The sequence below is a fragment of the Ursus maritimus genome, unplaced genomic scaffold (genome assembly GCF_017311325.1).
Source record: "Ursus maritimus isolate PB19 unplaced genomic scaffold, ASM1731132v1 scaffold_9, whole genome shotgun sequence".
Classification (NCBI taxonomy): Eukaryota; Metazoa; Chordata; class Mammalia; order Carnivora; family Ursidae; genus Ursus; species Ursus maritimus.
In genome coordinates this window covers 79,712,676-79,731,947 of record NW_024427107.1, presented here as the reverse complement: position 1 = coordinate 79,731,947, position 19,272 = coordinate 79,712,676, and the positions used below count along the sequence as shown (strand labels likewise).

Sequence of the window (19,272 nt, the reverse complement as noted above, 5' to 3'; positions counted from 1 at the left end):
GTCGTGGGGGGGGGGGCGAGGGACGCGGCAGGGCTGTCGGGGGGGGGGCGAGGGACGCGGCAGGGCTGCCACCGGGGGACCAGAAAAGGTCCGTCATCCCTTCGGACCCGGCAGCTGGCGCCTCAGCCCCCGAGGCCGGCCCGCGGACCGCGGCTGTCCTGGGAGACACCGGCCGGCGCCTGCTGGTCCCAGGCCTGAGCCTGCGGAGTGTCAGCGCCGCGCGTTTTCCTCTGCTCTCACACCGCCCACCCTCCCCGGGGGCGTGGGGGTGGGGCGAAGGGGGTCTCTGCCCCGCACCCGGAGGCCCTGGCGGCGGGACACTTCCAGCCGAGGCGGAGCCTCGAGAACTGCATTTCCCAGACTGCCCCGCGTTCCCGGACTCCACTTCCCAGCAGCGCCCGGGACGTCCCCCAGGACTGCATTTCCCAAAGTGCCGAGGGCGGGCCCGTCGGTGCCCTCCCGGTCCCGCCCCCTCCACCTGGCCACGGCACGCGGTTGGAGACTCGAGCCCCTGCCGGAAGCCGCTCTTCGGGCTACGGGCAGGTGGAGCAGGGCGCAGGTAAGACGGTGCGGGGTGCCGGGGGTCCCCGCGGGAAACCCGGCGTGGCGAGCCGGGGCCCAGGCTCTGGCTGTTCCGTGACAGCCGGGGAGTCCTGAGGGGTGTCGGGACTCCGAGGGCGTGGAAGGGGACCCGTGGGCAGGAAAGTGGTGTGGAAGGAGTCCGAGTGGCGGTGGTGTTTCCTCGCCGGCCTGCTGCTGGGCTGCCCACGCGGTCGGGAGCAGCCGATGTCGGGGCAGTATCCCCTCCCAGCGATGCTTGCCATATGGGGCCCTGCAGCCGGGTCAGATCCTGCAGGGGCCTGAGCAGATTTTCAGCCCCGAGGATAGAGTCCTCAAGGGTGGTGGCGCCCTGAGGCCTGTCCAGTTCTGAGCCGGAAGCACCACATGCCCCGGAGGAACTAGGCTGGTGAAGGCTCTCCTGGACCAGCTGGCGGCGGGTGGGCACCCAACTACAAACACAGGGCGGTGCTCCTTCCTTGCCTGTGGCATGTGAGCTTTGGCTGGGAGTCACCTTCATGATATGGGCCCGGAGCCCTCAACCCCAAGATTGTCTGCCTCCCCACTTGTCAGCCCAAGGTGTGCCGACTGTCCCCTTTCTTGGCCCTGTGTGGGTCTTGGGTTGGGCCTGCAGGGCAGAGTCTGGGACTAGGCTCTCTTGGCTTTGTGGGAGCCCTAAGGCCCTTGTGCAGATCTATGCAGAGGGCTCCCTAGGGAATGGGGCTAGGAGGAGAAGACTCAGGCCAGCTGGGTCTCTGTGGTTCCCAGCAGGCTCTGTCTCCTCCACGGGGTGGGGTGGGGGTCTCATCCTATTTCACTTGCCACAGGAAACCGTGGACTAGCCCGTGGATGGTTGCTGTGGGGTCCAGTGCTAAGGGTAGTGCCCCAAGCAGGGGCATCTCCATGGAGTGGGGTTCCGTCTGCCTCCCACTATTAGCCCCCACAGGTGCAGCCAACATGAGTGAGCCTGGGGGATCAGTACGAATCCTAGTGACAGGTGGATCTGGGCTGGTGGGAAGAGCCATCCAAGAGGTGGTAGCAGATGGAGCTGGGCTTCCTGGAGAGGATTGGGTGTTCGTCTCCTCCAAGGACGCTGATCTCACGTGAGTGGACCCATCCTGAAGCAAACCCTCCGGACTCAGAGCTCCAGACCAGCCCTGTCCCTGAGCCTGGTAGCCTCATGTCTGGGTCCTTCCCGCCAGGTGGCTGGCCTGGCTTGGGTGTGTGCAGCTCTGCTTCTAGGCAAACATCCTCGTATCTGTTCCTGGAAGCCCACACCCTCATAAGACCTGGTGCCTGAACTGGCCACTTTCCTTTTTGGCAGCCCCTCCTGCCATCAGCCCTGCCCACTCCTGCCACCAGTACCCCAACCCCAGGGTGCTAGTTCCTTCCCTCAGGCCTCCAGGGGGCCTCTGATGGCCTGGCTTCTCCCAGGGACGCTGCACAGACCCGAGCCCTGTTTGAAAAGGTCCGGCCCACACATGTCATCCACCTTGCTGCAATGGTGGGGGGCCTGTTCCGGAATATCAAATACAACCTGGACTTCTGGGTAAGTGAGAGGGCCCTATGGAGCACTGGGAACTTCTTGGTTGGCTTGCCATGCTTATGTTTTGGCCCCAGGAAGTTCCTAAGGGTCAGGCTTGGCACAACCTGGTGCGGGCAGTCCCTGTAGAGTCTCCAGTGATCCACACCTGCTTGGTAGGTAGATGGGCATGCAGGTGGGCCTGGGGGTATTTGGCCCAATAGGAAAAGCCATGGAGCTGACCAGGGGGCTGGGGGAACCGAGAGAAACCAGGATTTGCTGTTTGACGTAGGTATGGTTGGTTCGTACCCCTGAGCCCTCTGGGCCTCTAGACCCTCCTGCTCCTGGACCTCTCTGGTTCCAGCTGCACCGAACCAGGCCCACCATGCATTTTGGGGTGCAGAGATGTGAGCTGGGCTCTGGGTCTGAGGCATGTGGCCTGGGGGCGTGGGTTATAGTGGAGGGGGCAGGAGGAGAGCAGGGCTCTGCCTATAGCCCTGCTCCTGCCAGGCTGTGCCCTTGAGGGTTGGCCCCACCATCTCTGGGCATCTGGTCTTGGTGTGATTCAGCCCTGCATCAAGTACAGGGAAGGCTGAGGCTCAGATCAGATTCTGCCCAAGGCCCCTGTCACCCCAGGGCTCTCCTTGTCTCAGTAGCAGTCTTCCCAGAAGGCTGCCTACTTGCCATCTCTCCCTCTCCTAAGAGCGGTGCAAATGCCCAATTTCCTCCCAGGATTCACAGAAAATGGGGGTCTGGGTAGGAGTGGGGCTGGCCAAGACTTCTCTGCTACTGGGTAGGCTCCTCTGGGTCAGGGGAATGGAGGGGGCCCCTTTTCCCCATCCCTGCCCCAGGCCAGATTGGGCCTGCCCTCAGCAGCCTGTGTGGGTGAGGTCCAGCCCCGAGCTAGAGGGTGTGCTCCTGTCCTCCAGCCGGCATCTCAGAGCCCCAGGGGTGGGGTAGGGGTCGAAGGACTGCCTGCTAAGGACGTAACAGGCTTGGAGGAGGCCATGGTTTTCTGGAAGGTCTATGCTGGGAGGTTTTGCCTTGTCCCAGGAAGCAGTTAGGATAAACTGGCTGAGGTGCTGCCCTCGTGGGAGGGGCCGGAGTGTGTCCTGCTTCTGGAGGGGCAGGTAAGGTCCAGGGTCCTGCCTAGAGGGGCTTGAATCTGCCCTGCCCGCCCTTCCTCCCCTCCACACACACCAGAGGAAAAACGTGCACATCAACGACAACGTCCTGCACTCAGCCTTCGAGGTGGGCGTGCGTAAGGTGGTCTCCTGCTTGTCTACCTGTATCTTCCCGGACAAGACCACCTATCCTATCGATGAGACTATGGTGAGGGGCGGGGGCATCAGGGGCGGGGCCAGCAGGGGGGGGTGGGGCCAGGGAAGCAAAGGCCTCCCCTGCCTGCTCCCCTAGATCCACAACGGGCCACCGCACAGCAGCAATTTTGGCTACTCCTACGCCAAGAGGATGATCGACGTGCAGAACAGGTCCTCTGCCCACGTGCCCAGCTGAGACCTGACCGGAAAAGGGAGGAGGGCCCCGTGGGTTCCCCCAGCAGGGCTCCCACACTTCATGGCCCCTGTTTGAGGGCCTCTGGTTCTTCCATCCATGAGGCCAGGGAGGGTGTGGTGGGTCAGTGGTCCCAGGACAAGGGCCAGAAGAAACACTGGGACTTTGCAGGGCCTACTTCCAGCAGCATGGTTGCACTTTCACCGCTGTCATCCCCACTAACGTCTTCGGGCCCCATGACAACTTCAACATCGAGGATGGCCACGTGCTGCCTGGCCTCATCCACAAGGTGCACCTGGCCAAGAGTGAGTGCCTGCTTGTGGGGCCCCAGGGCCTCAGCTGGGAGGAGGGGTGGTGGCTGGCACAGCACCCCCCAACACCTGCCCCGTCCCTAAATCTGCAGGCAGCGGCTCCGCCCTGACGGTGTGGGGCACTGGAAAGCCACGGAGGCAGTTCATCTACTCACTGGTTGGTGTGGGACGGTGCCTAGCTCTCCACCCAAACGTTTCCTGGCCTGCCATGCTGGTTGTGGGGTAGCTCGAGGGGGCATGGTAAAGGAGTGGGGGTTCAGGCTGAGCCTTTGGGGGAGCAGTCACTGGTCCTCACTGGGTCGCTATAGGCACTTGGTCCTGTGGGAGTCTCCACTTGGTCCCGTGGGAGTCTCCACTTGGTCCCGTGGGAGTCTCCAGGTGCAGCACTGAGCTCAGGAGAGACACCACTTTGTTGGGCTGAGCTGGATAAGAGCTGCCCAAAGGGAGAGACTTCTGGCCCCAATGGAGCCTGGGCTGCCCTCACTGAGCAGGAGCACTTAGGAGGGGTGGCCTGTGGCCCCATGTGGCCATAACTTGTGGCCTTTGACCCTGTTTGACTTCTAGGACCTGGCCCGGCTCTTTATCTGGGTCCTGCGGGAGTACAATGAGGTGGAGCCCATCATTCTATCAGGTGGGCACCCTTTGGCCCCACTGCCACTGCAGCAAGGCCAAACCCACGTCTGTCCTGCGAGCAGCTGGGGTTGGGAATGAGAGTATCATGGGGGGCTGGGTGCCGCAAGGCCAGGCGGAGGAGGCCTGACCTGGCTGTTGGCCCCCGGCTCCCCACAGTGGGTGAGGAGGATGAGGTCTCTATCCAGGAGGCAGCTGAAGCCGTGGTGGAGGCCATGGACTTCCATGGGGAGGTCACTGTATCCTTTCGCTCTGGTGCACCCAAAATGGCTCTCCCCCTGGCAGCTGGAGAGGAGGGGTGGTGCTCTGTCCCCAAGGCTCCCTCTGGGAAAGGCAGAAGAGGTTCAAGGGCAGGCAGGGGCGGGGGGTACCCCTTCTGCTGTGGCCTTGACCAGGCACCTAGTTTGATACAACCAAGTCAGATGGGCAGTTTAAGAAGACGGCCAGTAACGGCAAGCTTCGGACCTACCTGCCTGACTTCCGGTTTACACCCTTCAAGCAGGGTGAGCCCCCTGGTCCTCCCATGGCTCTCCCAATCCATATCTCAGGACCTCCTATCCCCCCCTTCCTGGCTTTGGCTTCCCTACTTCAAGCTGTGGACACCCTCAGGCTTTAGTGTCCAAACCCTTATCGGGGAGGCAGGACACAGAACGGGTGACTGCCTGTGTTGCTGGGGCCTCTGCCCTCCCCATCTCCTCCAGTGGAGATCAGTGCAGCCCCAGCCCTCACCTGCCACCACTTGTCACCTGCCCACCTCTGCAGCTGTGAAGGAGACCTGTGCCTGGTTCACCCACAACTACGAACAGGCCCGGAAGTGAAGCACAGTGTGGGAGCAGGTGCCGGCCGCCCCCGAGGCCCCGGACGCAGCACCCTCAGACCCTGCAGGGGAGGAGGGCACTGTCCAGCAATCTGGACCCACGTTCCACTCCTCCAGCAGGGCAGCTCTGTGCAGCTGTGCAGTGGGGCCACCATTCATGTCTGTCCTCAGGGAAACCAAGGCCTGGCCAGACCCAGCACCTTGCTCCCCGACACGAGTCCCGGGGTCCTGAGTGTGTCCCCTTCTGATTCTGGTCTCCCACTCCCTGGGAGTTAATAAAGTCCATTTTCCCAGGCCTGGCCCCAGCAGCTCTGTGCCAGCCCCTGCCCCCCCCCCAGGCACTATCTCCCTGAGCCTGGCTAACCCCAGGACCTACCATTCACCTGCTGATTGCTCAGCTCTGGAGAGCTGCTGGGCCAGGGGGGCTGACTGGCCCTGGAGTAGAAGGGCAGCAGTGGTTGGTAAAGCGGGTGTGCATGCTGGCTGCAGGGTGGAGGCGGGGGACGGTCAGCCAGTGGAGATGCAGGGCAGGGTAACTGTAGCAGTCCCAGCGGGTGCTGTGGCCACAGCTTAGCCTTTCCAATGAGGTCATACGCAGGCCTGGGTGGCCTGAACTCCCTGGGCCTACCTGTCAGCGCAGGGACTTTGCGGGACAAAGCTGTTTCTTGATTTGGACAGGCTGAGGAGGCATGTGGATGGATCCAAGGGGAGGGTGGTGAACGGATGGATCCCAGGAGAGAGCTGTACCAGGCCTGGCCCCTCATCTCCCTAGCCCTCAGGTGGCCGCTCGTGATGGGGCCTGGCCTGCCCTTCTCCCCTGGACAGTAACAGGTGTCACAAAGGAGGGCCTACTGGGCCTGGTGGGTAGGGGTGAGCAGCACAGACCTCCCCATTCTCAGCAGGAATCCAGCCAAGTACCCAGGCAGCCAGTTAGTGCTGGGGTGTGGACCCAGGAGTGCCCAACTCCAAAGCCCTCAGATACCTTCCCTGGCTCCAGGCCCACCCTCCTTTCAGGTCCTGTCTCTCCTGGGTCACCCTTTGTCATCCTCATGCTGGTGGCTCCCAGCTTTCTTCTGACCCCAGGGGTGCCTGGCATCATGTTGATTCTGCCCTCCGTTCAGGCAGTATTGGCTGTCTTCCCTGTGCCAGGCACGACTTCCAACCTCTGTCCCTGTGCCCAGCTGGCCTTTCTGGGCATTTGTCTCCACCGTCTTTCTCCAGCAAGCTGCAGTGTTTATCCCCCGGGGCTGGCCCAGGACCTTCCCGTCTGTGCCTCCCCCGCCTTTTCGGTGTTGCTTTCTCTGAGGGTGCACTCTGCTGCAGGATTCCTGTGTGTTTCTCTGGGAATGCCCAGGAGCCTCTCCCTCCTCCCAGGACTTGGGAGCTCTAGGACCTGGGTCAGCCTCCACTGTGTATTCGCTGGGCTCCAGCCCTTTGTGAATGAAGGATCTGCTCCTGTCAGGGTTCGGGCAGGGCGTGGTGCCTGAGTTGGAGCTTGAGTCAGCCATGTGAGAACACACGGAGGGAGGCCCAGCATAGCAGAGAGCTGGACACACCTGGCAGGACACAGATAGTGGCTGTGTGTCCCGATGAGCCTCCGTCTGTACTGTCATGAGTGTGTGTGTGTGTGTGTTGCAGAGGGGCCGTGTCCTCAGCCAGAATGCTGGTCCTCGAGTGTGGGTTCCGCTGCCTGTGCTCTGCGGCTGCCTGGCCTTCATCACCTGCCCAGAGCAGGGCCCACACGCTGTGGGGGCAGTGTTGAATGAATGAGGGGATTTTATTGTTGAAGAGCTTAGAATGTGGCAAAGTAGAGTTTAGAATAACAAAACATTCTTTAAATGCAATCTTTAAAAAACAAAAACACAATCTTTGATCTTCAAGCCTTATTTTTCCCATGTCAGTTAAAAATTAAAGTTCTCCCACCCCTCCGCTCCCCTCAGTTTCAGACACGGCCCCTTGCCTGGCCAAGCACTCCATCAGCGCCCCCCACCCCCCAGGACCAACAAGATGGGCCAGGTCCCCGCGGGGGGACCTAGGCGTCAGGAAGACCTCTCCTGCCTTTTTTCTTCTTCTTTTTTTTAAATTTTATTTATTTGACACAGAGAGAGAGAGAGAGAGAGGGAATACAAGCAGGGGGAGTGGGAGAGGGAGAAGCAGGCTTCCCTCCGATCAGGGAGCCCCATCAGGACCGGGGATCATGACCTGAGCGGAAGGCAGACGCTCCACGACTGAGCCGCCCAGGCGCCCCGACTCCGGCCTTCTCGCAGCAGCCTGGGAGGCCCAAGAAAATAAGGGTCCAGGCTGGCGGGAGGAGCTTCTTTAACCCAGTAGAGCGACAGGCCCCTGCTCACACACTTCTCTGGCAGTGCCCACGTTATGCGCTCACCCGGACCCGCTGCAGCTTGGAGAGGCGCTGACAACAAGCCCCGACCAGGCAGCCCTGCCCTCCGCGCCTGAGTCCACTCCCAGGCTCCAGAGAACCAGGGCGCCCTGAGGACGCGGCTTCCACCCAGAGAAACTGGCCTAAGGCTGGCGGGGCTCCGCTCCCCAGCTCCTGACAAGTCCCGATGGTGGGCCAGGGTCCGGACCTTGCCTGCCCCGGTCTTTCATCAGAATCAGGGCGGATGCTTCCTCCTGGAAGCGAAGCTGCCCAGCGGCCACCCGCCAGTGCTTTCCCGGGCTCTGCAGCGTCCCCGCGAGGGACACCCACCAGGCACCCTCCAGGGCGCAGACCTCCGGGACAGTCAGAGGAAGCACCCACCCTTTCCGACCCTTCGCCTTTTAAGGGAGTCTCTCAAGCTGCCCTTTGGAAACCAGTGTGATCCACGCACCCAGGGTCCGGCCATGGTTGGCTCTCGCCCTCAGCACTGAAGCCTCGTCTTCGGCCATTCTTGCCGCAGCGCGCGGACCATCGGGTGCCATGCTCCGCGGCACCCCCGCAACGCCTCGCTCTCTCGGACCAATAAGCGGCGGGAGGAGGGACTCGGTGCAGAGCGAGCCTAGAGCTCAGAGCCCGGAAGGGAGTGGGCGGAGAGTAAAGTCCTGGCAGCCAATCGACGAGGACAGGGGCGGGGCGGCGTAGCCCATTGGCGGGGCCAGGACGTGGGGCGGGGCAAGATCAGGCGGGGCTGTGGCAAGATGGCGGCGGCGGGGCAGGGGATGGACCCTCTTCGCGTGGGGTTTGTGGGCGCGGGACGTATGGCGGAGGCCATCGCGCAGGGCTTCATCCGAGCAGGTGGGGCGCGTGGGTCCCCGGGCCTGGGAGCCAGGGGCGTCCGACGCCCGCGCGGTGTGCGAGGGGAGGGTTCACCTGCCGGGAGCTCACCTGCGCGGAGGGATGCGTGTCGCAGAGCCCCTGGGCGAGGAGCGGGGGCCACAAGGGAGCCCTCCGCGCGGGGTCGTCAGGGTGCGGCGGGGCGGGCCGGCCGGGCGTGGGCCAGGGCGGATCGCGGACGCTGCCCCTGCGGACTGCTTGCTCAGCACAGCGGCGAGGGGTGTGCGTGGGAGGAGCTGGTTGTCCCCAGGGGGGCCGTGAGCCACGTGGGGCACACAGCACTTGATATGTGGGTGGTCCGAGTTGAGATGTGCTGCGAGTTTGTAGAAAAAAATCTGTGTTGGGTTTGGAAGATGTAGCACACACACAAAATGAGCAAGTAACGTATTTGAGTAATTTTTAGTGCTGACTAAAACCAATATTTGGAAGGATAGAGTTTTGTTTACATTGGGTTAAATAAAATATATTAGAGTTAACTTTGTCTTTCTTACTTGCTTCGTGTGACTGCTAGAAAATGTGAAGTTAAGTATTTGGCTCTGGTGATAGTTCCTCGCTCAGCGCTACCTTAGAGCCCGGGATCTCCCACTAAATTCTGGTCTGCTGCCTGGGTCGAGTGGGTTGACTTTTGAGACTCCGATTCTATTTCCCGTTTGCCGGCTCCACCGCGGTGGCGGGCTGCAGGTTTTCTCCACGTCGGCGCTATGGACGTTTGGGGTGGGACAATTCTCCATCCTTCACATTGTAGGGTGTTTAGCCACTTTCCTGGTCTCTCCCCACTGGATGTTAGTAGCAGCCCCCAATTATGACAGCCAGAACTGTCTCCAGAAGTTACCACATGTCCCCTGGGGTTGGGGGCAGAAACTTTCCGGGGGGAGAACCACTGATTTACAGCAAGGCAGGACAGTGCTGTCCTAGTCTTTAGAAACCTTTACATGCAAGTTATGGGCTGGCTTTCTGCCTTCAGCCACAGTCAAGGTTCAGAAGGGTCAAAATCATCAGAAAATAGTTGACTGCACATCTCAGGTGTTTTACCTGTAAGACCTGGCGTTACCTCCTTCCTCCCAGGACTGGAGAGATTTGGTGTTGAACACAGTGCTGGTATGTGCAGGCATGCGTGGCGGGTGTCGTTGTCCTAATTGGCTCTGTGTGCAGGTTGTGGGGTGCACTTCTGCCTTCCTGGTAGACCCTAATCTCCCCAGCCCTGTGTGCCACAAATGCACACGATTTCTACCAAATGGGCACTTAGCCTCTGCTTGGACATCCCAGCATAGATGCACCCCCAACACCCAGGGAAGCTCAGCCCCTATTGGGCCCCCTCTCCACCGTGCCCCCTCCTCCACCCCAGCCTTCCTGTCCCTGGAGGCTGTGTCCTCGTGAGACTGGACAAGCTCCTGGCCCTTGCGTCTAGCCCCCCTGTGGACTCAGCAGCAGCAGGCAGGTAGTGACGATTGACAAGCAAAATAGAATGGAGCTGAGTGCCCGGTCCTGGGTGCACGGAACACCCCTGCCAGGCACTTGGGTTCTCACAGAGTGTCAGGCCAGCTAGGGGCCAGGATGGCCCAGGCCTGGCTGAGCATGAGAGGCCCTTCAGTAAGGGGCAGGCCAGGCTGGTTTCCGCACTTCTTCCTTCCATCTCACCTCCTCACTGACCCTTTTGCTTTGCCTTTCTCTCCAGGAAAAGTAGAAGCTCAGCACATACTGGCCAGTGCACCGACTGACAGGAACCTCTCCCACTTCCGGGTGAGCTGGGCCCAGCTCTTCTGAGTTGAGGCTTTCCTGGGGACTCATGGTGGCTCTTGGCCCCTGTCCCTCTGAGACAGTTCTTGGGGCCAGGAAGTGCTGCTTATTTGGCTAAACTTTTGAGACTGGCTGGGCTGGGCAAGGGGAGGCCAAAGACCAGAAGGAAGGTCAAGGTTGTGGAAGGTTAGGACAGAGTGAAAGGTGTGTGTGTGTGTGTGTGTGTGTGTGTGTGTGTACACTCATGTGTACACGTGTGTTGGGGGGGCAGAGATGGTCGTGGGCACTCACTGGGGTCAGAGGGCACAAGGAAGTGCTGACATCAGGGGTCCTGTGAGGTTCAGGGTTGGTCCTGAGCAAGAATGGATGGTCTGGGTGAGTCCTGGTTATTGGGAGTGGGGTTGGTGCAGGCATTTGCAATGGGAGAGACCCATGAGGACCCCTGGGGATGCAGGGTGGCCTCCAACAGGAAGGGCTATGGTCTGGGAGGCTGTCCCACTTACCCAGCCCCGATCCCACTGTCCCCATTGCAGGCTCTGGGCTGCCGGACCACCCACTCCAACCAGGAGGTTCTGCAGAACTGCTTCCTGGTCTTCTTTGCTACCAAGCCCCACGTCCTGCCTGCTGTCCTAGCAGAGGTGGCCCCTGTAGTAACCGCTGAGCACATCTTGGTGTCTGTGGCTGCCGGCGTCTCTCTGAGTACCCTGGAAGAGGTGAGTAGCCTGTGGGGGTTATGTGAGACCTGAGGCTCTGACCCCAGAGTCAGTTCTGCTGGTCAGAACTTCCCACCCTTTGCCATCCCAGACTGGTGCCAGCCTGGGTTCAGCCCTTTAGGAAAGTGGGATGGGTGAAACCTGGGACAGACAGCCTCCCAGACCAACCCCAGCCTGAAGAGGTGGCCAGGTGGCCAAGGGGGCTGGGATTCAGGTTCCTGCTGGCACCCCACCCACGACACATGGGAGGGAGCCCACAACTGGCTGAGGCATGGGCCTGCCTGGCGGGGCCAATCCCACATGTTTCCTGACTCCAGCTTCTCTCTGACCAGCTGCTGCCCCCAACTGCACGGGTGCTGCGGGTCTCACCCAACCTGCCCTGCATGGTTCAAGAGGGGGCCATGGTGATGGCACGGGGCCGCCATGCTGGAAGCAGCGAGGCCACGCTCCTGCAGACCCTGCTGGAGGCCTGTGGGCAGTGCGAGGAGGTGCCTGAGGCCCACGTGGACATCCACACCGGACTCAGTGGCAGCGGCGTGGCCTTTGTGAGTGTTGTCTCATCCCCCACGGCCCCAAGGCCAGCCCTTGGCAAAGCGGAGACTTTTCAAGTCCCTGCAATGACCCCGGCTTTTGGGATTTGGTGACTTGGTTCCCGGGCTGCCTGTGAGCTCTACTCTCCGGTTCATCGTTGCCTTCTGGCCTTTGTCCAGTCAGATCCCTGGGCTCAGCCCTCAGCCCTAGTTCCTGCACTGGGGGCCAGCACTCTGGGCTGTGTTCCTGAAGGTTCTGAGCTTTGTCCAGACTGGGTGCTGTGTGCAGGAGAGTGTTGGCTTTGACAGTCTCTACCCCCCACTGCTACAGGTGTGTGCCTTCTCTGAGGCCCTGGCCGAAGGTGCCATCAAGATGGGCATGCCTGGTGGCCTGGCTCACCGCATTGCTGCTCAGACTCTGCTGGTGAGTGAAGGCAGCCCCAGTGGGGTCATGTGAGAAGGGATGGGCTGCTATGTCTCCCAGGAGCAGCGGGAAGGGGGAGAGCAGGCCCAAGAAGCCTGGATGAAGATCTGGGATGGAGGTGGGGGGTGGACACATGATGAAGCAGGTTACACCGTGGGGCTGAGCTGGAGAAGGGGCTTCCCACCTCCCTTAAGTCACCCCCAAGGCCCCTCTCCCCAGGGGACAGCCAAGATGTTGCAGCAGAAGGGGCAGCACCCGGCTCAGCTGCGGACAGACGTGTGCACGCCAGGCGGCACCACCATCTACGGGCTCCACGCCCTGGAGCAGGGTGGGCTGCGGGCTGCCACCATGAGTGCCGTGGAGGCTGCCACCTGCCGGGCCAGGGAGCTCAGCGGGAAGTAGGGAACAGGCAGTGGCTGCGGGCTGCCCCCAGTCCCTCCTTCCCTGCCCCTTCCCCAGGACTGCAGCTCCCCCACCATGCAGGAGCCCCCTGACCTCCACACGAGGAAATGAGAAGAAACAGGACAGGAGTTGTTCATTCGCAGGCAGGGGATCCCCTCACCATGGGAACCTCCGCCCCCCTCCCTGCCCCCCCCGCCCCACAGGGCAGAAGGCACCATGGCAGTGGTCTACCATCATGGGTGACTTGGGTTTGGAGGGCCGGAGCGCTGACACTGCTGGCCAGGTACCCTGCGTGCTCAGCTGGGGGGTTGAGGGCAGGAGCAGAGCTGCTGCTGGAGCGGCTGGGTAGGCCCTTCCAGCAGCTGTGTGACTGCGGCCAGCTCAGGGTAGGGGACCTGGACACCGCGCAAGAGACAGGCTGCTCCTCCATGAAGCCAGCGCTGGTAGGCCACCACATTGGTCTTGTCCCCGGGTTGACCTGCCATGGGGTGGGGGGTGTCACCCACAGGGAGCTAGGCCCCGACCTTCCCAGCCCCTGAAGAAACAGTGGGGCTGGTTGCTCTTTCCCTGGCTGAGCAGGAGCTGCACCGGGTCCTTCCGTTGGGGAGCCCCCATGAACAGAGCCCTAGGTGGGTGTGCCACAGTGCTGGTCAGCCGTAGGCCAGCGGAGGTCCAGGAGGACGGGCCTAGCTGGCTGTGGAATGAGCACTTGGCTTCAGCCGGTGCGGGCCCTTCCCCCACGAAGCTCCTGGCAAGCAGCAGGTGGAGCCGGCCTTGATGACCGTTCACTGGGTTGTCCTGCAGGCCCTCCTGGCCCCTGACTGCAGGACATGCTCTTTGGCACATCCCTGAATGGAGCACCTGGCCAGGAGAGCCAGCAACTCAGGTCCTAAACCAAGGCCATGGGGCCTTTGGGTGGTGGGCGGGCTGCCTGCGGCTCTCCCTGCCCCTCACTGCCTCTGGGGCTCCTGGAGCCTCCCCACCCCACGAAGGCCCTGGAGTGCTGGAGCTCCCCTCACTTCCCCCCAGTGGCCTACTGAGACTGGGCCAGCCACAAGGTGGAGCAAGCCGCCTCCAGTTACTAACTGAGACTTGAAGCAAATCAGTCCCATCTGTGCGTGGCTGATGAGACCCCCACAGCACGCTCCCCCTGCTCACGCTTCCGCCCTCCATCGCCAGCCTCCAGCCTGTCCTCCCAGGCACATCCCCAAACCTGCCAGCCTCCCACCCTGGTCCTTCCTTGGCCGACTGCCCCTTCCACCTGTTAGAAGGGTCAGCCTGAGGCCATTTCCCCACCTGACTGATCTGAGATGGGAATAAAGGCGCGATCTTGTAGCACTGAGTGACCGGTATTTAAGCTGATAAAGCAGATTCCAAGGGCCTGGAAGTACATCTCGGCCGAGGCTTGGGACCTGGGAGCTGGTAGGGTGCAGAGGTTACCCACCCTGGCAGTAGGGCGCCATCATTGGAAAGGTCTGCAAGGGTAGCACCTTTGGCTCCCTTGCTGGCCCAGCCTCACCCTCCAGGGTGGGCTCAGCGGTGCGTCTTCCATACAGTCCCCGAGAAGCTGGATGGGTTGCTTTGTGGGGCAAAAGATGCACCTTGGCCAGCCCTGCCGTGAGCAGGCCACTCGCGGAATGAGAGGCGCCTCAGTGCACCCCTAGCCCAGCTGTAAGGGCAGCCGTACCCCAGATGGTGATGGCCCTGGACAGGACAGGAGTAATGACAGTGGCTTTGGGCGTCAGGGCTGCAACCTGGTCACTGGCTGGCCACAACTCACCTTGTAACATAGCGCTCAAATTACTTTTCCAGGAGACTGGTGGATAGAATTTCTCCTTTCATCAGTGTTCATATCTCCTCACATTTTCAAATTATGAGGTGTTCTAGATCTAAGCATTGGATCAAAAATTACAAAATTAAGACTTTGGAAGTACGTGGTTGGCTGAGGCAGTAGAGCGTGAAACTTGATCCTCAGGGTCATGAGTTCAACCCCATGTTTGGTGCAGATTATTTAAATAAGTAAAATATTCGCCAAAATCCAAAGAAATATATTAAAGTAAAACTTTAGAGCAGGGTTGCACATGAAGTTGACACAGACCTTTATTATAAAGCACATCGGGCCCATCCGACTGGGTGAGTTCCCCCATCAGCAAGGGTGGGTGTGAAAAGGCCCCTCAACAGAGCACGCACCCCAAAAGCCCATGGTCCTCTCAAGGACACGCCCCTGGAGTCAAGCCTCACCTGTGGAGACCCTTATCTAGGGACAAACAGCACCCAGCCCCCCTCCTAGGGCTGCCTGCGGCAATCCTGACTTGCTGGGCCGAGACGGGCTGGGGGTCCCTGGAGGGCATGCCCTTCCCCTCACCACATGCCGCCATTGCACCTGCAGCCCACCGGCTGTCTGGCGGTAGCTTCCCGGGCACGTAGCCCGCCTGGGGCACGGCCGTGCCTCTCAGACGGGCTCTCTGCTGGCTGCAGCTTGGTCTCCTCCCCCCAAAACGTGCAGGTCAAGGGTGGTTTTAGCAGAACCTACACACGAGTTCGTCTTCATCCGTGGCGCCTCCCTTCCCAGCAGCTGCCAAGCCCACCGGATGCCCTAGCGATGACCCTGACCAAGAGCCACTTTTTGGAAAAGCAGCAACCTTTGCTGCTTTGAGTATTCAGCCATTCCGCAGGGAGAAACTCTGGGGCCCCAGGTGCACCCTTGCCTAGTGCCCACGTGGGCCCTGAGGTCTGTCTCTCCAGACGCCCCTGTGGGCAGGCCTGGCAGAGTGGAGGCCGGGGCCTCCCAGCCCTAGGTCCCTGAGTTGCCATGGAATGTTATGAAATTAAGACTTCCTGAAGCCCTGTGCCACCTGCTCAGGTTAGAGTCCCAGGGCCAGCCGCAGACGGCCAAAGGCGCCTCTAGGGGTGCGGGCTTGAGACCGCTACTACGTGGAGAGGCCAGAGGGGCCCCAGCTAGGGGCTGCTGCCCTAGGCCTGGCTAGGCAAGCCCCTGCTCCCACATTCTTCCCACCTTCCCTCAGCTTTTGGATTTGAGATATATGTATGCAACACACACACACGCACTTTTTGACTGGGGACCGTTCCACGAAACAGTTGATGTTCTCAGACTTGTGGGGAAGGTGCTCTGGGGGCTCCCTCCAGCTGCCCCCCAGTGCATGGCCACCCCTCCCACGAACACACCACCCCTCTACAGCAGGAGGATGTGGGGCAGGTGGAGGTGAAGGGAGGGCAGACAGGCCAGGCAGGCAGCACCTCAGACCTGGCCCCTGCCTCTCACAAGGGCTCTGGGCAGCACGTCCCCAAAAGCCGCCCCTGGGAGGCACGGGCACCGCTGGGCCTCAGACCACCAGCCGGACTCCAAACCTGGAGCCGGGCAGTAACACACAAACACTTTCCTCCTCCTCCTCTCAGACGGAGCTGCTCAGAAGCCCAGTTCCTGGGGCTGTGGGAAGCGGCTCCCTCGCCACACCCTCGGTAGTGCCCGCAGGGGTGGGGCAGCCGAGGAGGAGCACTAAGGCACTGTACGGTTGTCCCCATCTGGCTGGCAGCACTGCAGCCCCGCTCCAGGTAGATGGCATGGCTCTGGGCCAGGCGGGCTGGACAAAGTGGCCTGTGGCTGGTCCAGGGAGCTTGTCAGTCATCGGTCAAGTCACCAGGGGCCCAAGTCTAGAAGGCTGCTAACCCATAGAACAAGAGCGGNTTTGGAATGGAATTTTCCTAAGGAAAACTAACAATCCCAGTGGAACAGAAATATCTACACTCCCTGCTGCGTCCGGAGCCTCCGGATCCCCAATTGCTGGGCACCATCCTCCCTTCCCAGCCTCCACACAGGGAACCTCCAAGACCAGCCCCAGGCTGGGGAATGAGATACCACCCTGGCCCCCAGGCAGGGTATCTGTAAAAATGGACTTAATGGAGATGACTGCATGGCTGTGGCATGGGAACCATGAAGCACCAGGGCTCCACACTCACAGGAGTGCCGGCCCCTTGTCCAGTGCATGTGCTGGGCCACCCGGGAGGGCAGGAGGTACAGACAGGCACAGCCCGCAAGAGCCAGGGCAGGAAAACTGAGAGCTGCTCTGATTAGCGCGCTATGTTGTGCGGGTGGTGGGTGTGCATGGGAAGGGACCCCGGCTAAAACCACAGACCCCACAAGTGTGCTTGCCCAGGGAGCAGGTGTATGGGCCCGGGGCCCCTCTGTTGGCTCCCCTTCAGGAGAATGGGACCAGTGGAGCAGGTGACCCTCCACCAACAGAGCCCCTTCAAGCCAGCCTGGGGGCCGGAATCCCTGGAGCCCCCTGAGCCATCGGGTGGGGCCATCCCAGGGGAGGGAGGGAGGGGAAATGGAAGACTGTGCGTGTCCCCTCCCTCCAAGTGCAGCAGAACAGCCACTGGGGGGCCACTCAGGCTGACTCCGTCACACTCCATCCTCAGGGACTGCAGGAGAGGGACCAATGCCCCCCAGCCTCCGGGCCATGCTAATCAGTGAGCGCAGCTGCACCAGCTTCGGTGGCCCCACCTCCCGGGGGTCCTGATTCTCCAGCCACCGAAGAGCTGTCTCTAGACCCCGGACAGCCTCCCCAGCAGTGGGCACGGAGGCCTCCTCCTCCTCTTCTCCACTCCCCATGACAGAGGGTAGGCTGGCGGGGGGTGGAGGGGCCGCAGGGGCCAGCACAGGGGGTCGGCCAGGGCCTGCCTCCTCTCTGCAGCTGTCGGGCAGCCCCCCATCATCGTCCAGATGCAGCCACTTGGCCACCTCCTCAGGCGCCAGGCGCTTGTAAGCCAGGGCTGCCAGGTGCGTGAGGTCGCTGAGCACCCGGCTGTGCTCTGCAGCCTCCTCAGCCTGGCCAGCCGGCTGCCCAACACACTCCTCCGGGGGCCGGGGCTCGAAGGCGGCCCGCAAGCCCAGCAGCCAGCAGCGCTCAATGCTGCCTGCCTGCACCAGGTCCCAGGAGAGGCCCGCCAGGTAGAGCATGTCCTTGAGCATGAAGCTGCGCATGAAGTCCAGCGGCGAGCCCCCGGCACAAGACACAGCTAGCCGCAACAGCTCCCGCTTGTAGAGCTGTTTGAAGGCGGCCACAACCCCCTGCTCCAGCGGCGCAGGGATGTGCGCCCGGCTGCTGCCCTTGGACAGGAAGAGCACCCGGACGGCACCATCCGGGGTTTGCAGCTCTTCCGGGGGGCTGAGGGGCTCAGGCCGACACGGCCGGAGGGTCTCCTCGCTCTCCTCCAGGGCGGGCATCCTGGCAGCCGGGCTTGGGCAGGGCGGGTGGGCAACCAGCAGGACAGCTTTCTGCTGCAGGCAGCTGCGGCGCAGGTAACGCCTCACGCCGGGCACGAACTCCTCGAAGAACCAGCCCCGCAGCAGGGGGCGACTGAGCCAGGCATCCGGGCTGTAGCGGTAGGAGGCTGGGAACTTGTCCTGGTTGTGGTGGCGCAGGCTAGGCGGGTCCGGCAGCTGCCCGATGACCAGCGGCTTCAGCTTGTGGCTGCCGGTCAGGTTGGCGGCCAGCAGCACGGTCACCCGGTCACCCCGCCAGCGCCGGCCGCAGCCCCCCGCCCCGGGGTCTCCCGCGCCCAGGGGCGCGGCCTGTTCCGGGAGCAGCTTCCAGTAGAGGCCCGTGACGTTAGCGTTGTAGATCTGCTCGTCGCCGTAGCCGCCCTCGGCGGGGGGCGGCGGGGCCGGGGCCCGGTCGGGCAGGGGGCCGGGGCTGGAGCCGGGGGGCTGCGCGGGCTCCTGCTTGACGGGCGGGCCAGGCGCGGGGCCGGCGGCCAGAGGCTCGGCCTCGCCGTAGATGCGCTGGCTGGAGATGCCGTGGCGCTTCTGCCAGCGCCAGAACCAGCCGTGGCTGGCCTTGAAGGTGCACTCGGGCCCGTAGATCTGGCGCGCGAAGGCCTCGGCCTGCGCCTGGATGAGCGGCCCTGACAGCGGCACGCCGTGCTGGCGCAGCGCCAGGAACCACGAGTAGACGGCGCGGTCGATCTCCTCCTCGTTGGCCAGCCGCATCTTCTTGCGCTGCGTGCCCACCTCGCCGCCCAGCTGCTCCAGGAACCAGCGCAGCTTGGGCTCGTCCTTGAGCCAGCCGCGCAGCGTGCCGCCCGGCACACCGAAGTCTCGGCACACGCTGGCCTGCCGCTCGCCGCCCTTGACGCGCTCGATGGCCTGCAGCTTGTCCTTGATGGAGTAGGCCTTGCGGAAGGCCATCTTCACCGCCACGCGGGGCCGCGGCCCGGGCGCCGGGGGCGGCGGCCGCACGGCGGGGGCCGGGCTGGGCGCGGGGAGCCGCGGCGACTGCGCGGGGCGCCCGGGCGGTGGGTGGCGGCCGCGGCGCTGGAGCCCGGCCGGGGGGCCGCGGGGTACATGGCTGCGGCGGTGGCGGCGGCGGCGGCGGCGGCGGCGGAGGCGGGGCGCGGGGCCACGCCGGCCCGGCCAGCCGCGCGGGGCGGGCGCTGGGGCAGGCCGGCCGCCTCCCCTTTGTCTCGCCAGCTCTGGGGACGCAGGCGCGCAGACCCCCGACACCGGCCCCGCCCCGCGCACCGCCCGGCCCCGCCCGCCCCGCGCGCCGCCCGGCCCCGCCCCGCGCGCCGCGCGTCCTCCGGCGCGTGCGGGCTCTTCCGCCCCGCCCCGGCCCGACGAGCCCACTGCGCCGGCAGCGGAGGGGGGCGGGCGAGCTGCGGTCCCGGTGCCGGCTGTCCGCTCCGGCTCCACGGGGACGCAGCGAGCCCCGTGGTGGTCTCCCACTGCCTTCCGTTTTTCCGGCCGCGGGGAGCGTCGAGTGGCGCGGAGGGCTCTGGCGGCGAGGCGGGCCGTGTGCGGGCGCCGCCTCCCCTGCGTG

General features: G+C 62.9%; 3 protein-coding genes across 8 annotated transcripts; 2 read left to right on the top strand and 1 right to left on the bottom strand.

Annotated features, from left to right (window-relative positions):
- The first annotated feature begins 406 nt into the window (after nt 1-406).
- On the top strand, nt 407-5,645 carry GFUS (GDP-L-fucose synthase). Of its 4 annotated transcripts, none has more exons than XM_040626100.1 (11): nt 407-559; nt 1,496-1,661; nt 1,993-2,107; nt 3,284-3,412; nt 3,497-3,570; nt 3,764-3,897; nt 3,996-4,060; nt 4,468-4,534; nt 4,693-4,772; nt 4,937-5,036; nt 5,296-5,645. In XM_040626100.1, exons 2-11 carry the CDS (start codon nt 1,516-1,518, stop codon nt 5,349-5,351), a joined length of 966 nt encoding a protein of 321 aa, XP_040482034.1. In that variant the 5' UTR covers nt 407-559; nt 1,496-1,515; the 3' UTR covers nt 5,352-5,645. The 4 variants fall into 4 exon arrangements, with proteins under 4 accessions (XP_040482034.1, XP_040482036.1, XP_040482037.1 ...); XM_040626101.1 differs by having other exon boundaries at nt 425-559; nt 1,505-1,661; XM_040626102.1 differs by lacking the exon at nt 3,284-3,412.
- A 2,784-nt stretch (nt 5,646-8,429) lies between these two features.
- Nucleotides 8,430-13,765, top strand: PYCR3 (pyrroline-5-carboxylate reductase 3). 3 transcript variants are annotated; one of them, XM_040625945.1, is made up of 6 exons: nt 8,430-8,585; nt 10,300-10,364; nt 10,895-11,074; nt 11,407-11,619; nt 11,936-12,028; nt 12,634-13,765. In XM_040625945.1, exons 1-6 carry the CDS (start codon nt 8,489-8,491, stop codon nt 12,967-12,969), a joined length of 984 nt encoding a protein of 327 aa, XP_040481879.1. In that variant the 5' UTR covers nt 8,430-8,488; the 3' UTR covers nt 12,970-13,765. The 3 variants fall into 3 exon arrangements, with proteins under 3 accessions (XP_040481879.1, XP_040481881.1, XP_040481880.1); XM_040625947.1 differs by having other exon boundaries at nt 12,488-12,778; XM_040625946.1 differs by having other exon boundaries at nt 12,248-12,778.
- Nucleotides 13,766-14,512: 747 nt separating this feature from the next.
- TIGD5 (tigger transposable element derived 5) lies at nt 14,513-18,675 on the bottom strand. The gene has a single exon (XM_040625944.1). The coding sequence runs from the start codon at nt 18,639-18,641 to the stop codon at nt 16,854-16,856; it is 1,788 nt and encodes a 595-aa protein (XP_040481878.1). The 5' UTR covers nt 18,642-18,675; the 3' UTR covers nt 14,513-16,853.
- Between the last annotated feature and the right edge of the window lie 597 nt (nt 18,676-19,272).